This window comes from Giraffa tippelskirchi, chromosome 4 (genome assembly GCF_054371585.1).
Source record: "Giraffa tippelskirchi isolate mGirTip1 chromosome 4, T2T-mGirTip1v1.2.pri, whole genome shotgun sequence".
Lineage (NCBI taxonomy): Eukaryota > Metazoa > Chordata > Mammalia > Artiodactyla > Giraffidae > Giraffa > Giraffa tippelskirchi.
The window spans coordinates 30,571,579-30,596,906 of NC_137278.1; the positions used below are offsets into that span (position 1 = coordinate 30,571,579).

At 37.5% G+C, this 25,328-nt stretch overlaps 1 protein-coding gene across 10 annotated transcripts in view; it reads right to left on the reverse strand.

Annotated features, from left to right (window-relative positions):
* The window catches only part of ITSN2 (intersectin 2), a 127,276-nt gene that overhangs the window by 52,334 nt on the left and 49,614 nt on the right, over positions 1-25,328 (reverse strand). For 7 of the 10 annotated variants that reach the window (XM_081592624.1, XM_081592620.1, XM_081592622.1 and 4 more), the window contains 8 exons: positions 24,901-25,163; positions 23,924-24,073; positions 20,568-20,708; positions 19,489-19,576; positions 15,342-15,481; positions 5,632-5,768; positions 2,310-2,446; positions 1,187-1,284 (listed from right to left, as the gene is read on the reverse strand). In XM_081592624.1, coding sequence (XP_081448750.1) covers positions 1,187-1,284; positions 2,310-2,446; positions 5,632-5,768; positions 15,342-15,481; positions 19,489-19,576; positions 20,568-20,708; positions 23,924-24,073; positions 24,901-25,163 — 1,154 coding nt within the window. Of the gene's footprint in view, positions 1-1,186; positions 1,285-2,252; positions 2,447-5,631; positions 5,769-14,225; positions 14,307-15,341; positions 15,482-19,488; positions 19,577-20,567; positions 20,709-23,923; positions 24,074-24,900; positions 25,164-25,328 lie in introns of all 10 variants that reach the window. The other 3 variants (XM_081592623.1, XM_081592618.1, XM_081592619.1) reach the window with 2 other exon arrangements.

The following is a 25,328-nucleotide window of genomic DNA, read 5'->3' on the forward strand; positions in this document are numbered from 1 at the left end:
CCAGATTGGCTGTCTGACTGTGGGAGAGGTCTGTTTTAAAGTGGGCAGCAGTCCACATCCTTCTTCTACTTCTTTGGGATGTCTGTCTTTCTCAATAAACTATAAACTTATTTGGGTAGAGACTGTGAATTATTTATTATATCCCTAGCCTAGTATAGCCTCCAATAAGAATTTGCTGAAACAAAAGATATAATCAAAACTATAAGTAGGCTCTTGGCCAGACCTGCCCAGACAGGCCAGATTTCTTCATTCTTGGACACCACCTCCTCACTACCAACCAGACAAGGAGGGATGGCAGGGCCAGGAGACTGGTGACTCAAGCTGCCTATATAACGGACCTCCCTCAGCTGAGGAACAGCTACGCACGGCCACTGTGGCAAAGGCAACAGAAGCAGTGTGTAGCTGGGGAGGATGCTGAGCTGAATAGTCGGTTCTTGTAAACCCTAGTCCAAGTACCATTCAGCTTTTGCTACTCAACTGATAAAATACACCAAACTGGTGACAATGCACGTTAAAAAAAGAAAGCAGACACTGGCTAGGTAATCTAGGTCATATACCCTTATTTCCTAAGAAGAAAACTGAAGTTGGGACCAAAATCCAAGTCGCTATGCTTCTACAGCCTGTATTCTTCCTAATGTATCACAATAGCTCGATCAGTGCTATTCCCTGCATCTTCTCTTATTCATCCATTTTACATGGCTTGTGATTATACAATAAAATCCTTTTTGTTCTGCATCTAGTTAGAACCACAGAACCTAACTCCTTCAACTCTTTTAATGGTTGTCAGAAAATAACTAGCTCTCCCAAATGTCATTGGTAATTTATTAAAATAAAATCAGTGTCACTTTTTATGGCATAAAGCAGCATGGTCTAGTGAAAAGAACACCGGGTTTAGAAATGAAAAGACATGTACTTGCACTCCACACTGGCAGCGTGCCGCTGAGGATTATAGCTTGTGTAAGTCTTCCTTACCTGCAATGTCCTCTGCAGATCTGTAGTATGTCTTAAGAACCAAATGAGGTGACGCTGAAGATGTATTTTTAAAATGGTATATTACTGTATAATTCTTTACCGTATGAGCTACCAGGGAAGCCCCATAATTGTATACTCAAGATTATTATTGAAAGTAATATAGTACAGTGCACTCAGCTTATTCATGAGGAAAAAAAATGACTTTGTTTCCAACCTGTATTATATCCCCAGAATTAAAACTCATTTCATCATGGTTCCTTGCTTCAAAGCGATATAATGCTCTGTAATTCACCAAAGTACCAGCTGGCTCACCTAAAGAGAAGATTATTATCATTATTTGCTTCTTTCATAGATACACATCTTTGCTATGACTCAATGAAGAGCTCAAAAAGAAAACAAACAAACAAACTGAGCATCAAACAGTATAATGAGAATCCATTGATATAGGCTTGTTGGATTTAAGTATTTTTAACAGTCACAGAATCAATATAAAAAACAAAACAAACAAGGATATTTGTCTTAAGCAGGAGGCAGTAAAACAAAGGGACAACTGGCAGGATGTGTCACACGCATGGATAAGGGAAGGTGAGGGCTGGTGACTGAGCTGTGCCAGGTGGAAGGAGACTAAGCTGCAAGAGGCTTAATTTGATCTGTGGAGGTCAGACTATCACAGGGAAGACAAGCACAAAAGGGAGGTCACAGATGAGGAAGTCAGTCAGTATAAACAGGGTTAACTACAGACTCATCAGTATGGTTTTAAAAACAAAAACAGCAGAAGGGCTCATAAGTATACTAGACTTACTAAAGATATTTTTCTTTGTTCATTTGTAGAATACATGCTTTAACTTATAAAATTTTTAATACACTGCATCATTAATAAGGATTCAAAAATATGTGTATCCAGAAAACATACAATAATGCTTAAATTGTTAATATTTTAGAAATACACTGGGAAGGGGTACCAAAAACAACGTATATCTTCTGAGAAAATTTCACTGTGCAAAGACTTAACAGTTTACTGTCACTTCATTACAATAAACAGTTTAGTTACACTAGTGAAATAAAGTATTTTAAATTACTTCAATTATGAACACTGTGTCCAGGTTTATGCATTGGTAGTGATGACTACTTTCTTTTCTTTGTGTCATTTTAAGATTTCTACCCTCAATCTGTTTTAGTAAGACTACATACTTCTCATCCAAGTTTAATTTAGAAAAAGAATTAGCATCCATTTAAATTTTCTTCTTCTTTTTGCCGCATTAGAATCTTTTTTTCTTGTTGCTTTTGTTGCTCTGTTTCAGAAAAATCAAACCAATTATTTTTATCCTTATCCTTACTTTGTTTCTCCTCAGCTTTCCACTCCACTTCTTGAACTTTTTCCTGTGCTTTTTCTTCTTGGAGTCGTTTTTGTTTTTCTTCTTCCTCCTTTCTAAGATTTTCTTTCCATAAATTTTCTTTTCCTTGTTTTGCTTTTCTTTATAAAAAAAGAAAAAGTTCACATAATGTCCTAAATTTATTTTATGCAAAATAAAAATATAATAGATCTTGTTCCTGACAAACTGAAGAAAAATTAATATTTCTTATATATTTAAATATAATCTTAAACATAATTATGTATTTATTACATACAGCAAAGACACGTGGGGGGAAGTGGAGAAACCATGGGGAATCAGAGCTGAAGGAGAAAACCTATTAGTCAATCAATTAATCAAGAGAGAAACTATGGACAAACAGATGAGCTGAAGTGTATGACTAACAATTTCTCACACTCTCAGATTTCTTCCTGCCAGCCAACCTCCCAAACCCAAGGGAAAAAAAGTGGAAAAAAACTGAAATGAAACTAATCAGAAAACAAATATAAAAACTGTATTTAAATTTCCTTCCCTTCTCTCTAGATTCTTCACCAGGACTGCTGTCAAACTCTTATTCTCACTATCCTAGCTAATCCCTGTTTTCGGGATTTAGTCATTGCTGTGAAAATAGGAAATGCTTCTGGACAGATTACTTCTTATATTATCACTTAGAAGTCTTTTTCATTTGGTAGATTTTGGATAACAGATCATTTTTCCTCGCGAGATCTATGCTTCTGTACAAGTTTCTATGACACTTGATACAGCTGCAGCTTGGTTTCTAGCTAGTCAAGATGACCTGTGATCATACAGAATTAATGCTCACCACAGTTCTTCCTGCACATACTTTTGATGATCTTACTGAAGGCAGAGCAGTCACCCCCAAATTTAACACCTTCTTCAAGCCTCAGCACACACTATCAGGAGCTGTGACGATTGTGACTGATGCATCCTGGGTTTTGGGGGGCACTTATGCCCCACGAAGGTGAAAGTCTTGGCTTAATTCTGTATCTCTATTCCTATAATTCCTGGAAGAATTTGGAAATCCTAGATAATTTTAAAAACTGTAGACCCACTTAGTCATGAACCCTTTCTCCTCATCCCCCAAATGTCTTATACTTCATACTCCTGGTTCATTATCACACAACTAGCTTCTGCTCAACCCTCTGCAAACTCTCCTACACCCTCTATCATTTTGCAGAGTGCTTTCTCTAGCATTTTCTGTAACTGACATCCACCTCTCCTTTCAGAATTATGCTTCTCTAGCAGTCTTGACTTAATTCCAACCAATATTCCCTTTCCTAGTTCCATGGTAACGTTCCCTGACAGTCTCTCACATCTAGGATGACCCAACCTACCTTTATTTAAACTGCCATAGCATTATGAACACCACAGAGTACTTGCCTCATATTTACTGGGATAAAGAAAAGAGAAGCGAGTTAAGAGAATATAAAATTAAATTTTGGTAAAGTTTCTAAGTTTGTGGATGAGAAACTGGTCCAGGGCCAGAAGATGCTTCAAAAGTTGGACAAAAGGCAAAGAGACCAGGCTTATAATGGGAAAACCTGACTGTTACCAATAGCTGTGGGCGAGAAGGCAACGTAGCTGGGCAAGTGGCCAAGAAGTCGAGATGTAGTACCAAGACCCAGCTCTGAACCAATCCTACCTGTTCTGATTGCTTCCCTCTACTAAAGTAGGATAATGTGTGAAGATGATGAATAAAATGAAAATGTGTATTGCTAATATGGTCTACTGGGCTGAAAGGAACCATGAGCAATGATGGAGAGATAGCAAGATACTTGCATGTGTCAACAGAAAATTCTAGCACAGTGACTAGTGGTACAGCCACTGCACAGTTCCCTAATGGCATACAATGCTGCACAAGTTAGGTGGCAATAAAATCCTCCTTAATTTAAACTTGACTGCCTCTACATCTATATTATTCCAGTATCTCTTGCTAGGGAGTCACAAAAGTATGAGTCTTGGAGTAAAAAATGTTACAGCTATTTGCTTAGCTGTCTGAATCCCCTACTAGAATTATGAGGAATCTAGAGACAAGGAGTCGGAGAAGGCAATGGCACGCTACTCCAGTACTCTTGCCTGGAAAATCCCATGGATGGAGGAGCCTGGTAGGCTGCAGTCCATGGGGTCACTAAGAGTCAGACACAACTGAGCGACTTCACTTTCACTTTTCACTTTCATGCACTGGAGAAGGAAATGGCAACCCACTCCAGTGTTCTTGCCTGGAGAATCCCAGGGATGGGGGAGCCTGGTGGGCTACCGTCTCTGGGATCGTACAGAATCGGACACGACTGAAGCGACTTAGCAGCAGCAGCAGCAGAGACAAGGAGTAACCCAGAGTTTACCTGCATCACAGTCAACAGTGACCACTAAATAAAAATGTGTTGAGGTGGTTATTCTGAAGTTAGTAAGAAAAGAGGCCTGCTATATGGTAATATGTCTTTCTTGTCTTCCCAGTAGTTATTAGCTCTTTAATAGACATTACTCTTCTACTCTTCTCCAAGGTAAAGAAATGCTGGTGTGTTGATATTTGTTAATTATAATAATTTCTGACACTAGAGAACTTGGGAGAAACAGAGGAACATATCAGAAGTAGAATCTTACCGATAGAAAAAAAAAGTCATGTCAAGTCTCTATGCTTCAGATACACAACTGTCTCACTTTTCTTTGCTACAACTGTAGGCAGTTGATGTAGCCCAGATATATACAAAGAAAACTGTATCAACATGGCATTTCTGCATTCAATATTACACTCTATAAAATTAAGTACTTGGTTTTTATGATTTCTCAGGAAACAGTAATAGATTTACTATGGAGAGACAAAAATAATGAGTGCTTATTACCTACTAAACATTATACTTGGCTCTTTAATCTTATGGAGAAGGCAATGGCACCCCACTCCAGTACTCTTGCCTGGAAATCTTATTTAATTCTGAATTAGCTATGAGGTATGCATTACTGTTTCTGTTTTTCAGATGGTAAAAACTGAGGTTCCAAAAGGTAAAGTGACTTAACCAAGGTCATTCAGATAGTAAATGGTAGATCAAGATAACCCAGGTTGAACTCCAAAGCCTGTAGTTTTCACTAAGGGAACATTTACAATTGGTTACTGTAAACTCAGTCCACAAAAGAAGTACTAAACTTCTAAACTTTAGAATCTAATTAGCATCTTAAGATAATAATTTTATTCCCCTTATATTTTTCATAGTCAAACTAAAGATATGGGCAACAAAAATTAGAATTTTAGTAGCAATATAGTATAATAAATTTATCAAACTAAATTTATTACCTTGTAGCCTCATCTTCTAGTTTCTTTTTCTGTATTAACTCTGATCTTTTTCTTTCAATTTCCCTCAGTTTGTCATGTTTGATCTTATAAAGCTGTTCAATGGCTAACTGCTGTGTATTGTAGCTTTCTCTCAGTTCCTAAGGAGAAAATAAAAAGTTAATATGGCATGGATTTAAATACTTTTGCCTTACATAAAAATGTGGCATCTTTTTAAAGATAAAAATCATAAAGCAAGTTAAACTAAAGTAAAAAAGATTAAAAATCTTAAAAAAGATGATTAAAAAAAATCTTGAATACATTAAGTACTGAAGGTATATAGTCACTGAGGACAAATGTATGTTAAAATCAACTACTTTAATACTAATTCATTCCTAAGGAACAAAAATCTTTTACAAGCCAAGTCTTTGATTTGGTACTTTGTTTTCAATAGAAAAGCAATCAATTAAAAATCCAGGGAAAACAGTTTGCTTGTTACAACATTTGAAGAGGAATTTTGTTCAGTCATAGTTTTGACATGTGTAGTTGAACCAAGTTACCCATAACTTTTATCCAGTCAGATATTGAACTAAACACAGAAGTAATTATTTAATAAACTATGCAATATTTATTTAATGTAAATAATTTAATAATTAAAACGGAAAAGATAATGTCTACTTAAAACCATGACTAGAGTGAGTCAAAATAATGGAAAGTATTAAACAGGAATTAAATGTTTATTGAGCATCTAGTTCTGTTCTGTGCAAAATGCTATAAAGATTCACAGGGGATCCAATCCAAGACCATCTGACTCCTGAGTCTATAGTCCTTGTCTTCAAAGAATTCAGCCTCAAAGTAGAGAAAAGTGCCAAAATCTGGAATATAGTTGAGTGTCTTAGCAGAAACCTGTGATTATCCACTCAGCATTCCTTCCCCTTCTCTACTAACATACTTTTCCTCCTTTGGGGAAGTTGCTTTACCCCCTGAAAATGACCCTTCTATGTGGTTGTGAAGAGTCTGTCACACTCAGTGCTCTTCCCACTTCCACCCAAGTGTGGTCACGTGATCTAAACAATCACAGCACCTCATTCCTCTGGTAAGAATGACTGGTGCAAAGGACATGCACATGATCCAAGCTGGGCCACAATCCCTTCCCAGGATTCAGATATACTGAGGAGGGGAGAAAGAAGCCTTCCCCTCACTAAACTCATTAAAGTGAGGGTAAGGTAAACCTGGGGCTGCCCCATTTCCTTGTGAGGCCATCAGGGGTAGAAATGAAGTCAACATAGGAAAGAGAGAAGCAAAGATTAGAAAGATAGAGGTGGAGCGAGAAGGAGTGCTGGGGAACCAAATCTCTGACTTCACTCCCATGTCTAGGAACTGCCCCTTCTACTGATTCAGTTAGCAGTCCTAGTATTCTTCCAATTACCACTCTTTTTAGCTTCACTATTTTGAACTGAATTTCTTTTACTTGGAATCTATAGAATCCTGAACAAGATAGTAGAAAAAGGCTGGGATAAGGAGGAGGAAAAAACTCCAAAAACAAAGAAACTCCCACAAAAACCTAAAGTAAACAAAGGAAGCTTCACAGCGAAGGTGGGAGCTTAGACCACATTTGGATAGAGTTTTTCGGTAAAAGATGTCTTAGGGCATCTATCTATACACAAAAACAAAAACTCCAAGTCACGAGCAAACAAAGGAAAACAGCCTAAGTTCTATTTCTTTTCAGAAATAAAAATATTTTATAGGTGAACCCTTTTAACTAGACTGAGTAAATGTGGTATCCAGAGACTATGTCCAAAATGTCTAAGATCAAGACTTAAGGCAATAATAATACAAATACCATCCTTCATAGCAAAGTTTTCACAGATCTCAGCTCTCAGTTCTCAGTTCTCTCTCTTACAGATCTCAGTTCTCTCTGTTGCACCTTTCTCTAAACTCTATTGAAAAGCAGAAGACTACCATGGTTACATTCTATGGAGAAGTAGCCTGGTTTAGTGAAAAGGACTTCAGGAGCATGGGTCTGGAATAAGACCCTCCAAGATCTGAATCAGGCTCTGTCAGTGACTAGCTGAGTAACCTTAGGAAACCTCACAGTCTCCTCATCTGTAAAATGAGGTTAATTACAGTACATGCCTCATAGCATTGCTATGATAACTGAATAGGTTAACACACATAAAGTGCTTACAATAGTGCAGGGCAATAAGTGGTCTTTAATAAATATTAGCTATATTACTGGCTGAAGTCATAAAAAGGAGAATTCTAAGTTTAAAAGCAAAGTGGAGGGGAGCCAAATTAATGTCTGATCTTAATATGGTTGCAAGGTTAGCCCTCTAACTTGTCCTTGTTCCAGGGACTACTCTGGTGGTCCAGTGGCTAAGATTCCATGCTCCCAAAGCAGGGGGCCTGGGTTCAATCCCTGATCAGGGAACTAGATCCTGCATGCCAAAACTAAGACCAGCCAAGTAAATAAATAAAAGTTAAAAAAAACCCCACTGTTCCAAGTCTTCCTTCATTAGCCATTCCTCCTGTGTCTGAATTAGCGAGCTTCTTTGTGCTCTGCAAGGCATTATGTGCATTCCCCTATCATAGGCAGCATCTTCCAACTGTATGACTGTCTCTCCACTGGAGTGAGTTTCTTGACAACAGGACTGTCTTTCATCAAGATAATCCCAGCCAAGAGAGAGCCTGGTAGACTATAGTTATTTAGTTAGTATTTACTGGGTGAATGAAAATACATAAACCATAGGTAAGGTAAGGTGAGTCACTCAGCCATGTGCGACACTTTGTGACCCCATGGACTGTAGCCTGCAGGCTCCTCTGTCCATGGAATCCTCCAGGCAAGAATACTGGAGTGGGTCGCCAGGCCCTCCTCCAGGGGATCTTCCAGATCCAGGGATAGAACCCGGGTCTCCTGTATTGCAGGCACTCTTAACTGTACATAAACCATAGTCTATGCATATTAGTAAGACATCAAGAGTACCATGGGGCTTGCCAAAAACATTTCCTCTACCTGAGTTACAATGATCCCAGAAAGTATCATTAGACTCACTCCTCTGAGTTAAGTCATGCTTCTAGGAGGTCCTGGTTAAGTCTAATAGTTAACTATCGGAGGTCCTGGTTAAATCTAATAGTTAACTATCGGAGGTCCTGGTTAAATCTAATAGTTAACTATCACTTTGCAGGACAGCAGAAATTAACACAACACTGTAAATTAACTACACTTCGATTTTAAAAATAATCTATCAATTAACTGAAAACAAGTAAACAATTTGCACTTAGGAACAGAGCTGTTCTCCATCTTAACAGAACAATAGATCATTCTTTTCAAGTTAAGGAAGTTTTCTTTTGTTCCTAGTATGCTAATAACTTTTTCATTTTTTAATCATAAATAGGTGCTAAATTTTATCAAATACCTTTTCTGCATTTAGAGAGATTAGCATATTGTTTTTCTCCTTTAATCTGTTTATATGGCAAATTACAGTAAAACATTTTTACATATCAAATCATCTTTGCCTGGATAAGATAAATCCCACTTGGTCATAGCTGAGTATCTGTCTTATAAATTTCCATATTATTTAGAATTTTTGCCTCTATGCTAAATTGATCTGTAAGGATCCTTTCTCACACTATTCTTATCAAATTATGAGCTTTATGATAGTTTCATGTGATAGGCTGGGAATACTCCCTCTTTTATATTTTGAAACAGATGTATAAAATTGGAGTTATTTATTCCTTCAGTAAAATTCCAGGTCTGGACTCTCTTTTAGAGGATATTTTACACTACAGAATTAAAATACTTCATGACAATAGAGTTACCTATTTTATTTTTTTCTTGAATCAGTGTTAGCAAATTATAATTTGTTCATTTCACCTATGTTTTTATATTTATATGCAAAATTTGTCATAATATCCCCTCTTATTGTTTGCAATGTATTTAGTTATTTTTCCTTTTTACTCCTAACTTTATTTTTACTTCCTTTTAAAAATGTCTTGCCAAAGGTTTGTTAATTTTGTTAATCTATAAAAGTCAAATTTTGGTTTTCTTGACTCTATTAAATATCTGTGTTCTATTTCACTATTTCCTTCTACTTTTTCGCTCCTTTATTATGCTAGTCTTTTTTTAGCTTCTTAAGTTGAACACTTAGCTAATATATTTTCATTTTTTTCCTAATATAGCCATTTAAGGTCAAATCCTGACTCTCTAGGTCGAATTTCTTTTTGCTATCATGACTCTGGGCAGCTTAATTTACTTCTATGTGAAATGTAAACCAATAATAGAAGGTACATCACAGGGGTAATGTTAAGGATTAAATAAATTAATATAAGTAAAACATTTAGGACAGTGCCAGTCACAGAGAAAGCCTGTAATAATCTTATCTATTATTAGTACAGCTTGATTTATGAATTAGAAAATAAATTATTGACTCCTGACATGAAATATGAGGAATCTGCTCATTTACACTATCCTGCATCTCCTCTTCATTTCCCAATGTTTGGCTGTAACTTAAAAATAGACTTAAACTACTATTTCATTTTCATAAACATTTGACAACATTTTGCAACTCTAAATTTTTCTCTTTATTTTGAAAATTTTCAGATTTACAAAAAATTTGACTAAGTTGCAGACACTGATGCTTTCACCCCCTAGAACTGCATCATTATTCTACATTAACTAGTGTCAATGTCAGTACCAAACTAAAGAATGTTAATAGTGACATAGTAATATTACTTAATACAGAACTCATATTCCAAAAATGTTCCCAATAGTGTAAACACTGTCCTTAGTAAGTTTTTTTTTTTTTTTAGATCCACTATCCAATCAAGGACCATACACTTTGTTTCATTGTGAGATCTCCTCCATTTTTTTTATGAGATTCACATTTCTAGTGTGTGGGTTAGTATTTTATAGACCAAACCACAATTTGGGTTTGCCTAATTATTTCCTTACATTTACACAGATGAAATATTTTTGGCAAAAACAGCATAGAAGTGATGTGTCTTTTTCAGTGCACCCTATCAGGAGACACGTAATGTGAGTTGTGCCATTCTGGTAATAGTAAATATGACTGTCTGGTTGAGGATGGTTTACCTGGTTTCCGGCCTGAGGTAATGGTAAATATGACTGACTGGGTTTCTGGCCTGAGTATTCTCGTTGCTCTTCATTGCCTTTTCCAGGTGACTATTTCTCCTCACTCTTACAAATTCCATGCTGCTGAGGCTCAGAATACCATCCAGCAGTTCCACCCTCCCCTTCCTCTTTACTGTCATCTATCAATCACCTGGTCACTGCTCCTCACTCATTCATTTTCATTATTCTCCCAATCTTTGACATCCACATAGATAACCCCATCAAAACCTAAACTCAGGCTGATCTCCTCAATGATGGCCTCTTTTTTTGCTCCATTTGATCTATCACTTGCATTATTATACCCTGAATCTTGTCATCATCTCAAAGATAACTACCATTGATCAGTATCCCATTTTCCAAACATAAGTTCTTATCCTTCAAGCTTTTCTTATATCGGATGCATCCATTTCAACAGTCTTTCAGCCTCTCTGGGACCTCTGCTCTGCTAACCCCATCATCCTCTCTTTTTCCATCAACAACTGTTCCTCTTTTCATATCCCTTCATGTTCAGAACATATGTCAGAGTTCATTTTTATCATAGTTACTGTGTTAAGATCTGTAGCTCCCTTGTTCGTCCCTCTCTGCCCATGTCTATTAAAACCTCAAACCTGTTTAAATCTATGAATCTATGTCATTACCCTTTTCTGTGCTTACATATAAGAAGCTGAACTTTGGTGGAGAGAAGAAAGACAGTTAGTCATGCTGTTTCTTTTTTAACTTCATGAACTCCAACTGTGAATAGGCATTCAATATTGCTCAGGATGTGGACTGCTTTCCTCTACTAAACGTGCACTCTCTAGCCACACTGAGATGTGTTATTTCATGGCTACTTTTTTCTCTCCTGAAATTTCCCAATCTTCCATTCATTCTCCCCACTACCAGCCAATAATCTTGCTACATTAAGCCAGACTGGATCTCCCTCATCTTTCCATCTCAAAAGCATTAAACCTTCCTGCATCTGATCCATCTCCTTCTAGTCTGAGTTATTCCATGTCCTCAACTATTCATGAAGATTTCTTGCCAACGATTCAACTTGCTTCTGATTTTAAGTTTTGAAGCTGTCAACTTCCTATTCTCCACCAACAAATTTAACTGACTTCATGCCTATCTTATCCCCATATGCTATACTGGAAGTATTCTTTTTATCTTGAAGAACAAGATTATATCTTAATCTGCTTCCCTGGAATTTTATTCCACCAATTATCACCACTTTAATAGTCTCAACCTCTCACTTTTCTCCTCCCTCCCTTCCTCTCTCTTTACTATCTCCTTCAAGTCTTTTCTTTCCTTTTTTGAATGAAAAAAGTAGCCTTTACTTAAAAGAATAAATTACAAGAAACGAGAAGTGTTCTTAAAATCTGGGATATATGGTTTCCTACTGGTTTTGATTAATTTCTTTCTACTTTTTTCTTATAAACTCTATACCAATAATAACTCTAAATGCTGCCTATCTTCTGACTGAGAACATTCAAAACCATTCATTCATTCAGCAAGTATGTATTGCCACCCATGATGTTCCATGCCCTGTTCTAGGTGTTGGGAATTCAGCAATAAAATATTTGGCTTGAGTTGGCAATTAAGACCCTCTGATGGATATAGTTAGTTACCCAAAAAGCTCAATTTTCTCCATTTCATGCTTCTGTCCTAACAAAAACTATCCATTCCTCTTGTATCCATATGCTGCACAAAAAGGTGATACCACTCTCAAGGGTGGCCCCAATTATTCTTTTACTTTTCAACTTTATTATAACTGGCAAATAAAAACTATATATTTAAGGTATACAACTTGTTTTAATACACATATACACTGTGAAATGATCACCCTAATCAAGATAATTAACATATTCATTCCTTCATATAGTTACCACTCCCTCTCCTCATTTCCTCCCTCCTTGTCTTCTCTCCCTCTTTCTTTCTTTCCTGAGAATGTTTAAGATCTATCCTCTTAACAGTACTGTATTGTACAGTTCACATTTGCTAACTATAGTTTATAGTCACTATGCTGTGCATTGGATTTCACAATTTTTCCATCTTGCATAACTAAAACTTTGTATCCTTTGTTGTCTTTCTTAAATCAAAAAACCCCAATGCTCTCTTTTTAACCAATGCTTTCTTTTTTCTCCATGCTCTCTTTTCACTCTTCTAAAGCTTTTCCCACTCACTCCACCCCTCCTCGGCTCCCATTCATTCCTGATCTGCAGCAATCCAGCTTCTGGTGGTCACTCAACTGAGATGACACTCTCAAAAAGGTCTTCAGAGGTCTCCTTGTTGGCAATTCAATGGATACTTTCCAGTACTAAGTTAACTGACTGTTCTGTATCATTTCTAATGGCTACAGAAAGCCTCTTTTCTTGCTTTCTGTAAAGACAGTCACTCTCCTGACCACTCTGACAGCATAGGTTTCATCCCCTTTTAGATTCCTAAATTGCCTCTGATGAAAGCATCAACAAGCAGTGAAAAGTTGGGAGGCAGGAAGCGGAAGGAAGAAAGTAAAACAAGAAACAAGAATAATCTGCTGGCCTGTGGAGAATCAAATGCTAACTCAAAGAATCAGACTTGTGTGTGTAAGCATAGTCCACAAACCATTGTCAAACTTCACTGTGTACATGAAGAAACAGGTTTAAACTTCTGTGTGATCTGAAGCACACATTCTAAGGTCAGATAATCTGGCCATTCATGCTGTAACCATAAAGAAAGGCTGATATCATCTTTCCATCTACCTTTCTTTAGGTAACAATTGAGTTCTACTTCCTGCCTTCACTGTGTATGTACATTTAAGTGCCCTATTGCCATCCACTTTAGTACTGAGTAGAATGTATTTAAAAATCTACTAGGCTCAGCTAGTGGTAAATATAAAGCAACTCTCTTTAAATTTAAATAGGAATTCATTGAGTATTTTAAATATTCTTTGTGCTATTTACACATGAAAAAGTGAACTGCTTATTTATAAATATGATTTAAAGATTTTTCTCTGTGGTGCAAGCATATCTAAATATGAGACCTGATAACTAGACAAAACCAAAGCCGCACCTACATTACTGGTTCTTATCATAGTATTGGGAAGTAGCCTGACATATACATGACATAACCTTGCACTAGATTTCAGAAAGTATTTAAGTTTTACCTTATACAGTAATTTTCAGTGATATGGGTAAATAATTTAGTCTCACATTCCCTTAGTTTCCCTTTTAATTGAATCAGTAATCATCCCATCATTTAGCCTAACTCACAGGGAACCAGGTAATATTTCTGAGTGTCATGGGCTCCTCGTGAGAACTCTGGGCAACCTTACTGATTTCTGGCATTTAGACTCAAACAGGCAGTGAGGCAGCAGAAGGATATTTAAGCAAGCAGAAAGAAAAATGTTTATATTGTATAGGTTATTTCAAACAAAGATACTCAGATAAATGCAAAGAATAGTCTAGTGTTTAAAAAAAGAAAACAGTAAAGTAACTCAAAGAAAAAGAGCTAGATATTAGAAAATAACCTTAAGTAAGAGGAAGAGGTTGTTGAGACAGCTTAGCAGAGACAAAAGGCACTGAAGAACAGAGTCATCCATATTCCCACACTGTAAGATAAGGCAGATAAAAAGCCAATTAAACTATGTACAGATTTAAAAAATAATGTAGGGAAGATAACTTGGTTGGTTTGTCTGACCATCAATGACAAATTATTTGGTTTTCTTTAAATTTTTTTTCTACAGAATATATGCTGGTATAGAATGTGTCATTAACATTATTCACCTCAAATTTTCTCTCCTCTGAAGCCACCACGGTTTCTTTTCTTGATCATCCTGTTTACATTATGGTTGGTGTAACATTATTCTAAATAAGTTAGCAAGATGAAAGTCAAATGAAGAGACAGAGTTGCCTGAAAAACCTTGTAATACTTTATGCTCTGAAAACTTCACTCTTTGTTAGCAAAGGAGTAACTGAAACTAGTCCCAAATTTCAATCATGTGCCATTAGTCTGATTTTTAGCTTTTAATATTTTCTTTCATAGGTATGGCTTCAGCATACAACTAATACTGCACAGAATGAGAAGCATATGGTATACGTTTTGGACATCTGCTCTTCTACTGCAGAAAATAATGAGTCACGAATCTACTTTTCATGCAAAATTTTTAGTGCCAAATTATGCTTTGGATTTCACTGGTTATTGCATTATTTCACAAAGGTTAATTAAATTGTAAAAAAAGAATTTAGTGTGTTAAAAGAGCCTCTACCACCTGGACTATTTAAAATTTTCCATATTTCCCATTTTCAAATTTGCTTAAGATCATTCTGGCTGAGAGCCATACTGACAAATCTGATCTAATACTAATATTGACAAAGGTAATTATTTTTTAAATGTATAGATGCCAATAAAAATGTCATGAAAAACTGGAAACTATGGTAAATTGTATGTTTACACGACTCAATGTTTATATATATGGAGAACATTAAAAACAATCTTGCAATTCTGGTGTAGCTCAAATAATAAAATAAATTATGTAAATAACGAACATATAAAAATAATAGCTTCAGTTATTCATTCAATTAAATCAAAATAAGAAAGGTAAAGAGGCAGCAAATTAAAAATGAATATAATAGAAGATAAATACCTTCAGTTCATTGTTAAATGAATCCATTTCTGAAAGCTTGGATGCAGTTTCTTTTTCAAGAGCATCTAATTGTTCTTTAAGTCTTTGGCATAATTCTTCCTTTTCTAATGATTTTTTATGAAGTAAAGTGATCCCTAAATCTGAAATACAAACATCACACAGTTTACATTTTGCAGAAGTTCTTGTCCTTACCAATAATTAATGGTTATTGTCTGGTCAAACTGGTATAACCAGAGAGACAAAAGCTGTACACACATACTGTGTTTCTAGATTCTCTATGTAGTTCCAGTGTTCTGTCTAGTTTTGATCAATCATACATTATTTTAGGTATTATACCTTTCATAACTGATGTTTTGATATTTGATAGGGCTAGTCTTGTCCTCCCACTTTTTCATGTCTTGCCTCATCTTGCGTATTTTCTCTTCTGGGTGAATTTGTGAATTATTGTGCCAAGTTTCATTTAAAGAAATCTGAATTAAACTGAATATATAGATGAATTAGTAGAGAACTAAATAACATCTTCAAGATGTTGAGCTAGTTCATTCAGGAGTAGAATATAATATGTAGCTACTTATCCAGGAATCTTTTATGTCAATCAGTAAAATTGTATGGCTGTGCTTTTCTTTATTCATTTAACAGTGAGAATGCTAATGTGAGTGAGACTTTCCCCCATATTTTCTGAATAAATACTTTTGATATATAGTAAAGTTACTAATTTTTATGTGCTGATTTTATATCCAGGCACCTTGCTAAATTCTTTTATAATTCTAAGACCTTTCCAGTATTTCAATAAATATTTAATCATTAAATTACACATCTGTTATATGCAAGGCCCTGTTCTTTGTTCAACAGTAGGTAAAAGTGAAAGATAAGCATGGGTCCTATTCTAGTGGGAGACAAGCATTGGGAAAAATAAAAGTCAAAGAATATTCATTCTTAGTATTCAAACTGAGCAACAGTAATAATGGATGCTTTTATACCGAATGTGATCATATCTGATCTACGAGCACTGTGTTGGATAACTGAAGGAGGCAACACCACAGTGCAGTGAGCTTTCGAGTTAGACACACAAGAATTTGAACCGAGTATTAAATGATCTTGTGTGTGTGCTAAGTTGCTTAGTCACGTTAGACTCTTTGAAACCCTAAGGACTGTAGCCCGCCAGCCTCCTCTGTCCATGGGATTCTCCAGGCAAGAATGGTGGAGTGGGTTGTCATGCCCTCCTCCAGGGGATCTTCCTGACCAAGGAATCAAACCCATGTCTCTTTCGTCTCCTGCACTGGCAGGCAGGTTCTTTACCACTAGCGCCACCTGGGAAGCCGAGACAATCTTGGGTAACTTCTTATTCTCTCTGAATCTCAGTTTTTCCACATTGAACAATGGGAATAACAACAACTACTTCACAAGGTTATTGTAAAGATGAAAGGAAATAATGCATGAAAACCGTCTAGCATGGCGTCTAGCATGGTGCTTGGTGCCTGGCTGATAATTTTAAATAGTTACTGTTACAGAGAGAGGAATCTAAGGGACACTGGGTACTGTGCAAACTCCAGATAAGAACTTCCTATTCTGGATGGGACTAGAACAAAGATTAATAAATTTATAAAAGCTAACCTGAACAAATTAAGAAATAAGGCAAAGGAGCAAGACATGAGAGACCAAAATACCACTTCATTATTAATAAAGCTGATGTTAGATAGCATGGTTATCTGTGCTCTACCAGAAGCATAGCTCTACCGGGCCCCTAACAAGACATAGTCTACATCCTATTTACAATTCAGATACTGACAGTGAGGATGACAATATACTTTGTACCCTGCACCGATCAGGAGGGCTGTCTTATGTCGCCTCTGGAAAGCCTGTGAGGAGTGAGGTGGGAGCTGATACACTTCAAATAACCAAGAAAAGAAAGCATCCTGTTCCAGGAAGATGGTCTGAGAAGAGACATCAGTGGAAGGTGGGGGACACGATAAGAGTAGTTCACAAGATTGATTTTTCTATGCCTGGTGCTTATTCCATGTAAGGGGACTTTGACGAGAACAACAGTCCCAACTTCTTTCTAACTCTTACGTAATTGGTGAGATCAAGATAAGAACCTGGGTATATGTGGCCCTATATCTTTCCTATCCCTTGCTTTCTTGAGGTTGAGATGCCCACAGGAATCTGCATTCTATTTTGTTCATGCACCCAATGTCTTACGTTGGGCAGCTGTACTGCTCACAGATAAATCGTGCTATCTGACATCAGCTTTATTAATAATGAAGTGGTATTTTGGTCTCTCATGTCTTACTCTTTTGCCTTATTTCTTACTTTGTTCAGGACTTGGGCAAAGAAGAGGGATAAATCTACTTACTGGACCTCCTCAACAACCAGAAGTGTAATAAAAAGCCGTAAAGTGAAACTGGCACGCAGTGGGAGACATTTAGGATACTTTAGCTAGTTTTAACACATTTGCAGAGTTACTTTTCTTTAAATAAATCTTTCTTCTGCTACGCTATTATTGGCATGCTATCCAACATAGAGATTTTTTTTTTCAGTTTTCTGGTTGAGACTTGAAATCAAGAGAAATGTTATATTCATATAAATTACACTGGAGTGTTTTGTTCCACAGATGTCAGAGGGCCAAGCTGGTAAAATTCTTCACATGAATCACAAAGTTAGATGATCTAAAGTCCCGGGAAGGGCATGCCAGTTGCTTAGGCCTATTATTGCTGTACATACACTATTACCCTAGAGTCCAACAGGTCTGGCTTTATAGAAAAGTGTCCTCATAAACAGTTCTTTCTACAATTAGTGAAGAATCTTGCCAAAATGCACAGATAGCATTGTATTCAAGCCAAACTGAGGTCTTGTTTAACTGTAAGACCATCTGACCTGTCTCTTGAGAAACCTGTATGCAGGTCAGGAAGCAACAGTTAGAACTGGACATGGAACAACAGACTGGTTCCAAACAGGAAAAGGAGTATGTCAAGGCTGTATATTGTCACCCTGCTTATTTAACTTATATGCAGAGTACATCATGAGAAACGCTGGGCTGGAAGAAACACAAGCTGGAATCCAGATTGCCGGGAGAAATATCAATAACCTCAGACATGCAGATGACACCACCCTTATGGCAGAAAGTGAAGAAGAACTAAAGAGCCTCTTGATGAAGGTGAAGGAGGAGAGTGAAAAAGTTGGCTTAAAGCTCAACGTTCAGAAAACTAAGATCATGGCATCTGGTCCCATCACTTCATGGGAAATAGATGGGGAAACAGTGGAAACAGTGTCAGACTTGATTTTTTTGGGCTCCAGAATCACTGCTGATGGTGATTGCAGCCATGAAATTAAAAGACGCTTATTCCTTGGAAGGAAGGTTATGGCCAACCTAAATAGCATATTTAAAAGCAGAGACATTACTTTGCCAACAAAAGTCCGTCTAGTCAAGGCTATGGTTTTTCCAGTGGTGATGTATGGAGGTGAGAGTTGGACGGTGAAGAAAGCTGAGCACCGCAGAATTGATGCTTTTGAACTGTGGTGTTGGAGAAGACTCTTGAGAGTCCCTTGGACTGCAAGGAGATCCAATCAGTCCATCCTAAAGGAGATCAATCCCGGGTGTTCATTGAAAGGACTGATGTTGAAGCTGAAACTCCAATACTTTGGCCACCTCATGCGAAGAGTTGACTCATTGGAAAAGACCCTGATGCTGGGTAGGATTGGGGGCAGGAGGAGAAGGGGACGACAGAGGATGAGATGGTTGGATGGCATCACTGAACTCGATGGACATGGGTTTGGGTAGACTCCAGGAGTTGGTGATGGACAGGGAGGCCTGGCGTGCTGCAATTCATGGGGTCGCAAAGAGTCGGACATGACTGAGCGACTGAACTGAACTGAACATTTTATTTGATTAACATTTAAAATACATAAATAAAAATGGTTTGAAAACAGGAAGTCAGACCACAATTGTTACTTTATTTGCATTTACTTTTTATTGCTAAAAATGACCCAACATGTGATCATTTTCACATTATTTAAAGAAGTTTAACTATAGTCAAAAAAATATCATTTATAATAGAATGATGCTATGTTTTAAAAGTAGCAGAGTAGGCCTGACACATTCAGAAAACAATAAAGAATAAAAGAGGCAAAACAAACCTTAGAGACTTACCAGGTGTGTTACTGAGCTGCATGTTTTTAATTCTTTCATTTAATAACTGCTTCTCTGGCACCAAATAGATAAGCTTATTTTGATACTCCTTACAAAAAGAAAAAGTAGTACCTGATTAAAACTCTGTAATGTTGTCTAAGAATTTTTTGAAAATGTAAAAACATGATTTCATTACTCTTAAAACTTAGTATAGGATTAATATGTAGAATAATATATAAATTGCTTACAACTTACAGATAAACTAGAATGGAATTACACATGATTTAAAATACAAATATTTACACATAAATCCGTTTATGAAAGACTGGCTGAAAATAAAAGGTGTTGAAGAAACCTTTGCTAGTAGGGTATGTCGGGAAGCCTGACAATTTCCCATGTACTAAAGGATGAGAACAGGTATGGCCTAAGAGGTGCCTTTGGTATCTGCACTGAATGGTGTGTGGAAGCAGGCCATGATACCCCAGGATGAAGATCAAAGAGGGGCCAAAAACTCAGGGACAACTGGGAAAGCAGATGTAAATCAGACAGGAAATGTTATTTGGCCTCTTGTCTACATCTGCTGTGAGAAAGTAAAAACATTATGTTAATTACTGTTAGTCCTTACAGAAAAACACATTTGGTTAAAAGGACTCGAGATGCAAAATGCTTTCAGGGTCTCTTTTCTGCACAAATAAAGAGCAGAATTACCAGGTCCCTGAGGGATATATTTAGTAATAATATTCTCACCACAACTCTGAAAAGAACATTAGGTCAAAATTTCCTAAAAGTAGTCACAATAACCTTAGTTTAATATATATTTATGTATGTATTTATTAAAGACTTAAAACACAAAGTGGCAAATGCCCAGGTAATGTATAAATATTAAGGAGAATTCAGTCAGGTGTCAGGCAGAGTTTTAGGGAGTCCATGAGATTTCTGATATTCTACAAGATTGTGTATGTCTACTATCCTTTTACAAAGGAGGTCACTAGAGGCTCCAAGGGGTTTAGGACCCCAAAAGCAAAAAACCGCTAGATTAGGAAGAGTTATTTATTAGTAACTGCTCACAGTGAAGGACAATTCAGCAGCCAAGCACTCACCTGAAGCTCCTGTTGAAGCTGCTTGATTTCCATGATTTCCAGGTCACACTGCTTATCCAGAACTTCCAGCTCGGTCTTCTGAGTTTGCTTTCTGAGTCGGACATCTTGAAGTCTGCCTGAGATCTGCTGATGTTTGCCATTCTACGGGAAGACCATATAAACACACAGTTACATAAAATGCTACTAAGAAATGCTCCCATCAAGAAAATAATATTTTTATTTAAATTGTAAATGTCATTTGTCATTTATATTCACTCTAGGATAAATGTCTAAAACCAAGTTAATTCAAGAGAGTGATTAGCAGGAAACTCTTCTGTCCATGGAGTTCTCCAGGCAAGAATACTGAAGTGTTGCCATTCCCTTCTCTGGGGGATCTTCCCGACCAGAGATTGAACCCAGGTCTCCTGCATTGCAGGCAGATTCTTAACCGTCTGAGTCACCAGGGAAGCCCCTAAGATAAACGTCTAATACCAAGTTAACTCAAGAGAGTTATTAGCAGGAAATGTACCATTCTGAGTATAAGAGCGTTAGATGTTAAATGAGAAAGCACAGACACAACACACTGAATTTTGTTTTCTGAACACAGCAATCAGACACTAATTTTTAATATTAAAATATAAAAAAATCTCAAAGAATAATGAGGAGGAGAGGGTGTTAGTATGTGACATTTAGGGTTACCTTCTCTGAACTTCTATTTCTACTTTCAACAGTTCAGTTCAGTGTTCATTGGAGGGACTGATGTTGAAGCTGAAACTCCAATACTTTGGCCACCTCATGCGAAGAGTTGACTCATTGGAAAAGACCCTAATGCTGGGAAGGATTGGGGGCAGGAGGAGAAGGGGACGACAGAGGATGAGATGGTTGGATGGCATCACCGACTCAATGGACATGGGTTTGGGTACACTCTGGGAGTTGGTGGTGGACAGGGAGGCCTGGCGTGCTGCGATTCATGGGGTCGCAAAGAGTTGGACACAACCTTCAACACTGCCAGCTAATTCCTCTAACTAAACAGTGTCCAGAACTTCCCTAGTGGTTCAGAGGGTAAAGAATCAAACCTGGGTTTGATCCTTGGGTTGGGAAGATCCCCTGGAGAAGTGAATGGCAACCCACTCCAGTATTCTTGCCTGGAGAAGCCCAGGGACAGAGGAGTCTGGCAGGCTACAGCCCATGGGGTCGCAAAGAGTCGGACATGACTGAGCAACTTTCACTTCATTAAACAGTGTCCAAGAGGGCTTCTTTGGCTATGATACTCTTCTCCTATAACAATATTTCTTTTCCTTTCTGAGAAGAAAAAAAAAAGGAACAAAAAATAGCAGAGATTCTCAACGGAAGCTAAGAAGAAGGGAAAGGTGTTATGGGCTGAATCATGTGCCTCCAAATTAATATGTTGACTGTATTCTCAGTGACCTCAGAATATGACCATATTTGCAGACAGGACCTTTAAAGACTTCACCTTTAAAGAGGCGATTAAGATTAAATGAGGTCAGATGGGGGGGCCCTACTCCAATCTGATTGGTGTCCTTGTAAGACAAGAACATCCGGGCAGAAAAGAGACAGCAGAGATGCACAGGAAGAGAAAAGACCACGTTGAGGACACAGTGAGAAGGCAGCCATCTGCAAGCCAAGAAGAGAAGCCTCAGAAGAAATCAGACATGTTGACTCCTTGATCTTGGACTTCTAGCCTTCAGACTGTGATAAAATTAGCTTCTGTTGTTTTAGCCACCTGGTCTGTGGTATTTTGTTATGGCAGGCTTAGCAATCACAGTGGGGTGAGGAAAAAAGAGGCCACTGGTTAAAAATCACCAATAGTGAGATTTTTACTGAAAAGTCTGTTTCATATTTGAGAAATATATGTTGAAGGGAATATGCTGTGCCCATCCTGGAGTTCATGTTATTTTCTTCAGCAAATGTAAGAATAGGCTCTGGCCTTTGCCAGACTCTGCACATTAATCTGTGCTACGTGCTACTGTTTGGTGTGTTTCTCAGTTCTTGGGGGGATACACAGTCTTAAGGATTCCTCCCATTGTATTTTGAAGAAAAAATATATAGTCAACATAATGGTTCAGATAGATAGCCAAATAGCTACACAAAGAAGTTAAAGTTTTCAGGACTGTTCTGTGGTACTACGGCCTGCTTAATAATTGTGGTATGCTTTCCTATCTATTTGAAGGCAAAAAACAGTATCTTTTTGATGAAAGATACTATGACTTTTTAAAAATGTAATTCATCAGCCAAATAAAACATCAGATTACAATTAAACAAGATGCAAATATGGTTCTACTATACCTAGCTACATATGTATTTTTTGCAAAACCCTACTATACAATCAGGTTAGGTTTATGGAACTTCAGAGTTGTAGTCGAATAGCATGGCTTACTCAGACCCTTTATATCTTCTCACCCTGCATTTCAAGCCAAGTCTTTTAACAGTTTGATGCCCCGACATCTGATGTGTGAAAACTGATAAGCATAATGGCCAATATTAGTTAACAACCATAGTCTTAGAGACAGTGAAGGCAATGGCACCCCACTCCAGTACCCTTGCCTGGAAAATCCCATGGACGGAGGAGCCTGGTAGGCTGCAGTCCATGAGGTTGCTACTAGTAGGACACGACTGAGCGACTTCACTTTCACTTTTCATTTTCATGCATTGGAGAAGGAAATGGCAACCCACTCCAGTGTTCTTGCCTGCAGAATCCCAGGGACGGCGGAGCCTGGTGGGCTGCCGTCCATGGGGTCACACACAGTCAGACACGACTGAAGCAACTTAGCATAGCAGAGTCTTAGAGAACTGAAAGAAACTGTAAGAGATCATTTAGGTCAGCAGTTTCCAGTCATTTTTTTTCTTTTTAGCAGTAGAATCCTTGTTTTCCAATCAAAGCTTAGATAAAGTTCCAATAAAAGTCCTACAGATTAATGTGGCGATTCTCTGTTGTAAGTGTGGGTAGAAGTGGGGAGAGGAGACACTGACCTGCTACCTTGGCTCCTCTCTCCCACCTCTTGCTTATCCTTCTGTAGACCATTTTCCAGTGTGAAAAAATGAAAATCGCTGAACCAGCACAAAGTTTTACTTTACAGATGCACAAAGTGAGGTACAGAAAAGGGAAATGTCTTACCTAAGAGTACACCGTCTATCCACATCTAAACTAAAACCACAACACAATTCTCAATGTTTTGAGTCACTATCCTTTTTTTAGTAAACTATACTGTCTAGACTGTTAAAAAGCACATACGAAAATATGACTAATTATATTAAGATGTAATATATTCATGAGGTAGATTTAAAAAACAGTAGTAATTCTCAACAAGTAACTCTTGCATCATTCAGATAAATTTCACTTAAATCTATAAGCATACCAGTGCTTCCAACTCGAGATGGAGGCTCTTCTTTTTAGAGTTTAACCTGACAATTTCTTCCTGTTCTCTATTCCTTCGACTGAGAAGCTCCTGTCTACGAATTCTCTCCCATTCTAAACGACGTTGTCTTTCAAGTTCCTGTTTTGCGGCCTGAAAATAATGAATTAAAGTTAATTTTTAAATTAACACTTTTTGCATCATTCAAAAACTGATGGGAGGACAAAGTAAAGGTGAGGCAGCATTTAGCACTGAGTGGACTTGAGGTCGAAAGGTAACTGGGCAAATCTAGTTTTATCAATGGACCTGAAGACTTCCACAAAAGCAAATTCATCTACCAGACTTTCTGACTGCTTCAAGCACCATCTTCTCGCTGCAGTTACTTTTCCGTTAATAAACAAAAGGACGACTCCATACATATAGATGTTAGTAGGAATAATTGCACCTTTCTTCTGGTATCAGGGAATAAAAAACTTTTATTTACACATTATTTCAGTGGCACTGTAATTTACATGCACAGTCCTTGAAAATACAGCCAGGCCTCCCAGGGACCCTACACAGCACCACTTATCCCAAGGATCTGTGTAAGCTCACCCTCTTAATTCCTCTCAAGGTTTTATTTCTGCCTCTCCAATTACTTGACCTTTTACTCTGGATCCTAAGCTTAGTTTCATTTAATGACCTGATCAACTGACTTCTGGCTCCTCACTCAACTCAGCTTTGCGACCAATCCTGCTCTGATTGAGATACCACCTGCAGATATGCTTTCTCTATCAGCTGTCAGCCCTGGAAACCCTTCATAAGCAAGGACCCTCTTGCCTTCACAGGGGAAGGAAGACTCAGATTCATACAGGGTAAGAATGAATGAATGAGGCTGAGAAAAAGCACAACAAAAAGTACCATTTTTTATCAAATGAAACGTAGCCACTTATTAAGGGAAATGATTTCCCTGGAAATAAAATAACTTAAAAAAAAATAACCTCTCGTCTTTCTATCTCTTTTCTCCTTTCTTCTTCCCGTTGTCGCTCCAATTCCCTCTGTTTCTCCAAGCGTTTTTCTAATTCAAGTTGTTTCTTCCATTCTTGCTCTTGTAGCTCTCTCTGTTTTCGTTCCCATTCTTCCTTTTCTTTCTGGGCTTTGCGCTCTGCCTCCCTCTGCTGCTGCTCCATCATGGCCTGGCGTCGCTTCTCCAGTTCCATGTTGCCCCGCTCATAGTTGGCTTTCCGCTTGTCCTCGAATGTAACTGAATAAGGTACAGCGTAAGCACTCTTCAGCATGAAGCACCTACCGAACCTGTAATCTGGTTTCAACATTCTCATGCCTTGTGGTCATGTGAATGCAATTTCTCTTTGGATATTTCTAAGGATAATCTTAACTCAAAAGTAAATAATACAATATTTATTTTCTT